The 7,830-nt window shown below is 41.8% G+C and overlaps 1 protein-coding gene across 5 annotated transcripts in view; it reads right to left on the bottom strand.

Moving 5' to 3' along the window:
- Positions 1–7,693, bottom strand: part of LOC109641767 (leukemia inhibitory factor receptor-like) — a 9,929-nt gene extending 2,236 nt beyond the window's left edge. The window contains exons 1-14 of one of the 5 annotated variants that reach the window (XR_011239086.1): positions 7,450–7,693; positions 6,731–6,882; positions 5,742–5,893; positions 5,087–5,240; positions 4,705–4,992; positions 4,055–4,175; positions 3,267–3,403; positions 2,952–3,097; positions 2,714–2,867; positions 1,526–1,587; positions 890–1,115; positions 651–818; positions 455–556; positions 223–370 (exon numbers count right to left, since the gene is read on the bottom strand). Coding sequence is in view for 4 of the 5 variants with exons in the window: in XM_020106323.2 (XP_019961882.2) it covers positions 209–370; positions 455–556; positions 651–818; positions 890–1,115; positions 1,526–1,587; positions 2,714–2,867; positions 2,952–3,097; positions 3,267–3,403; positions 4,055–4,175; positions 4,705–4,992; positions 5,087–5,240; positions 5,742–5,893; positions 6,731–6,882; positions 7,450–7,553 (2,128 nt within the window). In the remaining variant the exon portion in view is untranslated. Of the gene's footprint in view, positions 1–208; positions 371–454; positions 557–650; positions 819–889; positions 1,116–1,525; positions 1,588–2,713; positions 2,868–2,951; positions 3,098–3,266; positions 3,404–4,054; positions 4,176–4,704; positions 4,993–5,086; positions 5,241–5,379; positions 5,894–6,730; positions 6,970–7,449 lie in introns of those variants that run through there. The other 4 variants (XM_020106323.2, XM_069513252.1, XM_069513251.1 and 1 more) reach the window with 4 other exon arrangements.
- Positions 7,694–7,830: the final 137 nt, after the last annotated feature.

Below are 7,830 nucleotides of genomic sequence, written 5' to 3'. Positions count from 1 at the left end.
AACCAAATGATCGCCCCCTGGTGGCTTCTTCTTGACATCTTGAATAAAACACTTTCTTCCAGTTGATATCGTTCAGACTTGTTGCTTCTACAGGAGAATATAAAACCATCTCTTAGCCTGCGGTGAGTCTACCTCGGATGGTTAAAATAAATTTGGCTTGTGTAACTGTTGACCTCTGTTGTGTTAAAGAAAGTGGACGTCACAGCACCTGTGCTCACTTGCCCGTTGTTCTTGTCTCCGTCAGAATAGTACATGACGTAGCCTTGGATGAAAGCTGTCTGCTCTGTCAGAGAAATCGGATCCCAGGACATCTCAACAATGGAACCCTTCTGTTTCAGTCTCCTAATTGTAAAGAGGTTGTCTGGTATCCCTGGCAACGCAAAAGATGTATGATGTCAACATGTAAAACACTGTGGAACAAAGATGCTGCAGAAAAGTTAAAGAGCGGTCTTACTTTCCTCGCTGACGTAGCCCTCTCTGGTTTCCAGCAGCAGCGGAGCTTCTCGGGTGCAGGCCGATATGGACAGCGAGTATCTCTGTCCACTGTGGAAGTTTTCTGGAGCAAAGGAAACAGTAAATATGTATTTTAACATAAAGAAATGCTGCATCACATGAGTGCAGCTGCTTTATGCTCAGATATTTATACGTACTTGAAAATATAGTGACGTTGGTTTGATGCACTCTGAGCCAATCCACCATCGAATGACCCGAGGTCGGACACCAGTCCACGATGTAGCCGCAGCTCGCTGCAGGACTGGAGGACCAGGACAGACTGAAGCCGCCACCGCTGCCGATGATCCGAGACGTTCTGGCCGTGTCTGAAATGAAGAGTTCCAGCCTCAGTGATGATTCGGACTTTGGGGTTTTAAACGTAAAGATTGTAACTCACTGTGAAGTCCTCCAGAGACGTGGGGGGTGATGATGGTGGATGGGGACGAGCTGCCGATTTCGTTCCGAGCTGTAACTTTGACAACGTACTGTTGGGTTGTGTCCAGACTGAGGGTGACGTTGTTGTGAGTCACTGTGGTTGTGTTGAGTTGGTTTGTCTCTCTGATCTTTGACCAGGTCACTGTGTAGTCCAACATGAGTCCGTGACTCTGGTTCTCCTGTGGAATCTGTGTGAACGTTAGAACTTTTAAATCCACATCTCTTTCTTAAACCAGGGGCTGTAGTCATGGTGATTCATCATTTGCTGATGCTGATCGATCGTGGTGGTGATGGTTTCGTTAAAATGAGAACATCTGTTGTTCAACATTAAAGTAGATGTTTCTGTGAAAACACTGAAGCTCCTTCCTCATCGTTGTAAAGTGTCACATTACAACATTTGCATAATGCACGTCTAGCTACATGTCTGACACGCCCCCTGACACAACCTGTGTTTAAGATATAACTTTAAACGAAATGACCAACATGAGCTTGTCTCATTTGAATCCTGAGTCAGAAGATTCTTCTTTTCTTTCTAATTATTCATAAATTCATTAATACCAACTTGTAAAGTTTTTATAAAGAATTCCAGACAACTTACCTTCCAGATAATTAAAATCTCATTGTCCTTCACCTTCATCCACACATCAAGAGCGTCTGGAACTGTGGGACAAACAGAAAATCAGCGAGCAGACGACATGAACTTTCAAACAGAGTCAGGTGACGTTTCATCGAACAGTTAAAGTTTAACGTTCTTTTTTTTTGTAATTGATTTTTTATGGCATTCGGAATCAGACATTCATATCCATCACACACATCTTATGTGCATATACAGTATCTTACATCTGTTGTCTGCCCCAAATGCCTTTTTTATTTAGTATCTGAAGAATGAATAGAAAAACCAACAAAACGAAAAAAGGAAAAACCAACCTATGTAGGGAGGGATCCTTTCCATACAACTCAGTCACTAGTCTGTGAAAATAAAATCAGGTCTATGGGGTGTGACATACTTGACCCAGTTTTCCCAGTGTGAAGCAAAATTCTCCAGTTTGTGATTAACTAATGCTGTTATCTTCTCCATTTTATAAATGTCCATTGTAATGTCCATCCATATATTTAAAGTTGGGCTCTCCTGTGATAACCATTTTCTGGTAATACTCTTTTACAGGCCGCCAACAAGATATTTATTAAATGTTTATCTCTTTTCGGCCATTCCTCAGGTATGTGTCCAAAAAACATAGTCTTACTCTCGAGGGGTATTTCACATGTGAAGACCTCCTGTACGGCATTGTGTATCTCTCTCCATTAGTCCTTCATGACAGGACAGTCCCAGAAAACATGGTAGTGGTTTGCACTTTCCACAGTTCCTCCAACAGACAGGGGGGTTATTGTCATCGTGGGACTTCTGACAAGGCCTAATAAAATACCGAATCAGGTTTTCCAGCCAAGTTCCCTCCACTTCTGTGAGCTAGTACACCTCCAGTGATACCTCCATATTGGTGTCCATTCTTCCTCAGATTAAGTTATCCCTCCTTCCTTTTCCCATTTTTTTTTTAATATGAAGTTGAATGTGGTTTCAACTTCGATAGTCCCTCATACAAGCATGAAATAGTTCTATCAACAGTTTCTGAGTTATAGGCTTTTGTATTCAGTCAAACACGTGTTTGTCTTTGCATCAACGTAGTGCCGCAGCTGCAGATAGAAGTTTTTCTAATAAACATTTGAATTACTAACATGTGATCGCTGAATGATAAAGAAAACAGACTGAACCAGGTTCTTCAACACTGACCATCACCCTTGGTGTGGAAGTGGAATGTGGAGCTCCAGTCGCTCCAGTTGTAGGAATGTTGCGTTGTTCTACATCGAACCGTCACGTTATACGACCAGTTTGGAATCAGGTTCATCAAATCTGCAGAATCAAGACCAACTCCAGAGTTTTTTGTCTGTGAACACGACAGAGACGAGACAATCTCAGAAGGTTTTCACTTTAGAAACCTGAGCTCAGCCTCTGTTCTTTGTTCGCTCACCAGCTCATGAGTTCCAGCGTGACTGACGTTCACCTGACACGTGACGTTCAGATGTTTGTAGCGTTTAACCTTCCAGGTCCACTTCAGACTGACGTTTCTGTCATTCACAGTCGAAGCTGTCACTGACTCTGGAGCAAACATGTGAACTGAAACAAAACCTTCAAATCAGTTCAGTCCTCAAGTTTTTACCTGCGTCTGAAAAATGTGAATACAATTTAAATGAGATGTTTATCATTATTATCATAAATGTTCACTGTGTCTTTCCATCAATTCACCAGAGGTCATACTGACTCACATAAGAAACATCCGACCCACCTCTGTTCATCAGGTCTGCTGTGTCCCACAGTTCCACCGTCCCCAGCTCATTCCGAGCCGTTAACGTCCAGTTCCTCTCTCCAGCTGACACGTTCACTTTCTGTGAGCATTTCCCCTGACTACCAGGTTTACATGCACTGCAATACAGATCAATAGATTAAACATATACTACACAACATGTGATCCACAAGATTACACGTACACTATTAAACTGAATCACCGCAGAACACACGGATTCAAAATCTACATTTCTCTGAATTTAAACCACTGAAAACAACACTGAGCCAGAAGAGTAGATCTCTATCAGTCCATTAAATATGATTCTTATTTAATTCTCTGAGAGATTCAATAAAACTGTTGATGCTCTGTGTTGCATCAGCAGAAACTATTTGTAAAATGTCTTTTTAATAATTCATTTAACTATTTATGTTGAATTGCATTTTTCTTAGTGCTGCTTTAGTTTTACCGTTTTTATTAACGTGCTTATCTTCCTACACAAATCTTTTATTGACAGCAGCAACAAGCCTCAATCTCTTTGTACCTGAGTGTAACAATAAATTAAACCAAAAAGATTTTTCAGATAATAATAAAAATAATAATTCCTGGATCCACATGTTTTTCTGGATTCTCTCAAAAATCTCTCTGGAGTCATTTTCCCTCCCTCCTCCAAATGTCCTGGGAATCACGTCAGTAGTTTTCTGCTAATGAACAAACTAATGCTATAGAAACCTCGACCTGCAGAGCTCAGGACTCAGTCTGTGTTCACTCCACGTTTTCTGACACTTTACCTTCCAACAAGCTGATATTGTGTTGGTTTCAGCAGGTGTGTATTTCGTCCAACTGTCCAGTGACATTCGACTGATTCCAGATCTCTGGTTTTACACTGAAGGTCTTTATCACCAGGAGGGTCTGAGCTCAGAAAGAAGAAAGTTACAGAAACAGTTTTTACTTTGCTCTGGTGAAAGGTGTTTTCAGGAACATGTTCAAGTCGTAGTAGAAAGTTCACATCACAAATGTTGTGTCAGGTTGTATGTTTGTATGTGGACACGTGTTTGACTCATGTAAAGCATCGTTGACATCATAGGTAACAGTTACTGTTAGCAACAGCTACACCTAACGTTTGAAAGTTTGCTGCTGAACATTGGAGATAAACTCTGGTTGTTAAGAACTGATCTCAGTTCAGCTTCACTCTTCAGCTGATGGAGACTCTCAGTCACTTGTTCTGGAGATGAACCCACTCAGCAGAGTGAGAGAACAGACTCAGGGAGCGAAGGAGGAAACGTTCTCCACCTTCACACATCAGACTCACTCTGATCAAGCTGCTGCTTCAAGGTAGAAAAGTTTCATCGTGTTGATTTGAGAACCTTTTCAAGAAGTTGTGCAGATTCCTGATGTTTCTCTGAGGTTCATTGATTGAAACAACATAAATCGTACTTACAGCCAATAAAAGCACAAGCTCCATTGTCTCGTTTCTCGTTTTGGATCATTGCTTCACAAAGGATGTCCGTGCAGCTGGTGGTCGATATATGGTTCAGGACGACGGTCAGTAAATACGTCTGATTGTTGATCGGTCTGATGTTCACATCAGAGCTAGTATTATCCAACACTTTCATGTTGTGGTAGCTTCCTCCTGCCGGCAGAACACAGCAGAATGTGGCTCTGCTGCCGACTTCAAACACTCTGTCTCGTGGATAAACCTCTGGATTTTCGGAGTCGTGTTCCTTTCCTGTAAAAACACAAGAATCGCAATGAAAACCATTTCCGTGGAATACGTCATCGCAGAGAGTGAATATCTACGATCAGCAGAGTGTGACCTTGACCTGGGAGGGTCCATTCTTGTGTCCTGGGGCTTGTGAAGTTCTTGAATCGAACACTGAGTCGGACCGAATGGGAAACGCACTCTAAGGCCACGTGTGACGTCCACCTCCAGAGGTGAGAGGATCCGATCTGATCGGGCGTCACGGTAACGAGATCCTGAAACATTTCACAGGTTCAAGGTTTGTTTGTTGGAAGGCGTTGTTGCATAGACTGTGAGTAAAGATGGACGACATGACAGCTCCTTAAACTGGAGCACCCCCTGGTGTCTGGATGCAGTAGAGGTCATAAAACCCACCGTCTCCATGCTTAGCAGATGGGATGAAATGTAATGATTGACAGCCTCGACGGACTCATGATTGGTCGATTGCGATCAGCTCTATCCCCTGATCACTGCCGCTCACACTCTGACTGTAAATTAAGTTGTTAAGTTTGGTTTCAATAGGCTCGTTATTTGATGATATAAAAAAACGTGCTGAAGCGTCATGCCATGCTTCAATACCGAGCCAACGCAAGATGGCCGCCCCCATACCTGAGACATTTTGGCTTCGTTCGGCGTCAGAGGGAGGAGGTGGGGACAAGTCGTCCATCTTTATTTACAGTGGATGGTTGGGTTTTGTAAAACTTAGAAACTGTGACATAAAAGAAATCAGCTTGTACATGATGAACTTGCTCGTCTCCGACAAGAACCAGCAGCTCATAGATGAGCTGATCATTCACAGCGGAGCATGATGGGTCGTCTTCCCACGTCGCCAGGATCATCTGGTTGGACGAGGTCAGCGTCAGATTCTGAGGTCCACAAAGCAAAACATCTGTGAGACAGATGGACAGTGTTACAGCTGCTGTACGTCACATGACAGCATTCCCAGTGGCTTTACTGGGATATTACAGGGCCTTTACTTTTACTTTATTCGCAAATATGACGACATTTAAACTCTGAATTTGTTCATTTGTCAACAGCAGAATCTCTCATGAAATATATAAAACTGGTGTTTAGACATAAAACTAGTCTAATTATGTCTCTTATTTATTCTGAGTATTAAACATACCTGATTACATGTGTCTGAGTGAAGAACTTGTTTATTATAAGTGAATCTTCATCACTCCAGATGTGACTGAATGATCTTGAAACCACAAGTTGACCCTTGATAATAAATTGTCTTTCAATTTAAAATAAAGTCACATTAAAGTTTTACCAGCTTCATATACTTACTTCTGTAATATTGTTGTTTCAAGTATTTCTACCTTTAAACTGTATTTATCTGAGTGACGTAGTTTTGCAGGAATCATTTGTGGCCACAGAGAAAAATCGATGGAAATCTGAGATCAATGTTGACTTTGAGAAAGTTCTGAAGAAGCACTTAAGAACTACTGATTGTGTTAAGTGGCTGTTTGCATCATTAATGAGGATAAAAAGAAGATAATTATTCCAGATCTGAGGATTTTATCTTTGTGTGGACGATTATCTTCAGCTGTGGAATCATCTCAGTTTCTGTTCTGGAGGCAGACCCTAACCCCTAACCCTCTACGTCTGAGCTTCAAGTTAGACCTGGGTCAGGTTTGTCTCTGACCTGCTCTTAGTCCTGATGATGAAGTTATCAAAGGTTATTGATGAAGTTGTTCAAGTTATAGATGAGATCGTTACTCACCCTGTCCTCCTGTGTTTCCACCCTGTGAACTGTGGCAGAACAACGAGAGCAGAATGAATGTGATGCTGATCATCCTCGTCACAGATTCAGTTTTCATCACAGTCGTGGAAATAAACTTCTGTTCTTCAGTGTCTTCTTTAAACAGCCACTTCCTGAGAGATAGTGAAAGTCCTGTTAGAGGGAATACGCTCTGTGGATCTCACCAAGTGTCATTTTCCTCTTTCCTGTTAAACCCTCCCCTTCCATAGAGGAAGCTCACATCCTGCCTGGTTGTGAAATCCATGTGTTTGTTAATAATGAGTCACAGCCACATTTCACTGGAAATGGTTTCACAAGAACCTCTTTAAAGGTACAGTGTGTAGAATTTAGTGATATCCAGTGTTTACATGTTGCAGCTGAACCCCCCCCCCCCCCCCTTCCAAACATGAAAAAGAACCTGCAGCAGCTTCAGTTGTCATAAAAACTCAAAAGGTTTAAGTTCGTCCAGTCTCGACACCTGGGGTAAAGAAAACTACAACTCAAACAATTTAGATGAAACGAACCAGAGAAAACATCGTCATGATTATTCTACGTTACGTTTCACCTGAATCTTACAACTGGACCTTCAACACGTCAGGAAACTCCTCGTTGTTCACTCAAGAGAGAACGAGAGAGAAACATCAGGAATCTGTGCAACTTCTGGAAGATTTTATTAAATCAACACGAGGAAACTTTTCTACCTTGAAGCAGCAGCTTGATCAAAGTGAGTCTGATGAGTGAAGGTGGAGAACGTTTCCTCCTTCGCTCCCTGAGTCTGTTCTCTCTCTCTGCTGAGTGGGTTCATCTCCTGAGAACAAGTGACTGAGAGTCTCCATCAGCTCCAGTGGAAGAGTGAAGCTGAACTGAGATCAGTTCTTAACAACCAGTTTATCTCCAATGTTCAGCAAGCAGAGGATCATGGGTAATATCCAACATTCAGAGCTCAACACATTCTACACATCCTGTTTTTACAGGAAAACACTTCAACAGACACAGAGACCAACAGAGTTAATTCCCACGTTTTTCATTTCCATATGTGTATTAAAAATAGTCAGAGACATCAAGTATATTAAAATGTAATA

Source organism: Paralichthys olivaceus, chromosome 18, assembly GCF_024713975.1.
Source record: "Paralichthys olivaceus isolate ysfri-2021 chromosome 18, ASM2471397v2, whole genome shotgun sequence".
Lineage (NCBI taxonomy): Eukaryota > Metazoa > Chordata > Actinopteri > Pleuronectiformes > Paralichthyidae > Paralichthys > Paralichthys olivaceus.
This window is presented reverse-complemented; position numbering and strand designations above follow the sequence as displayed.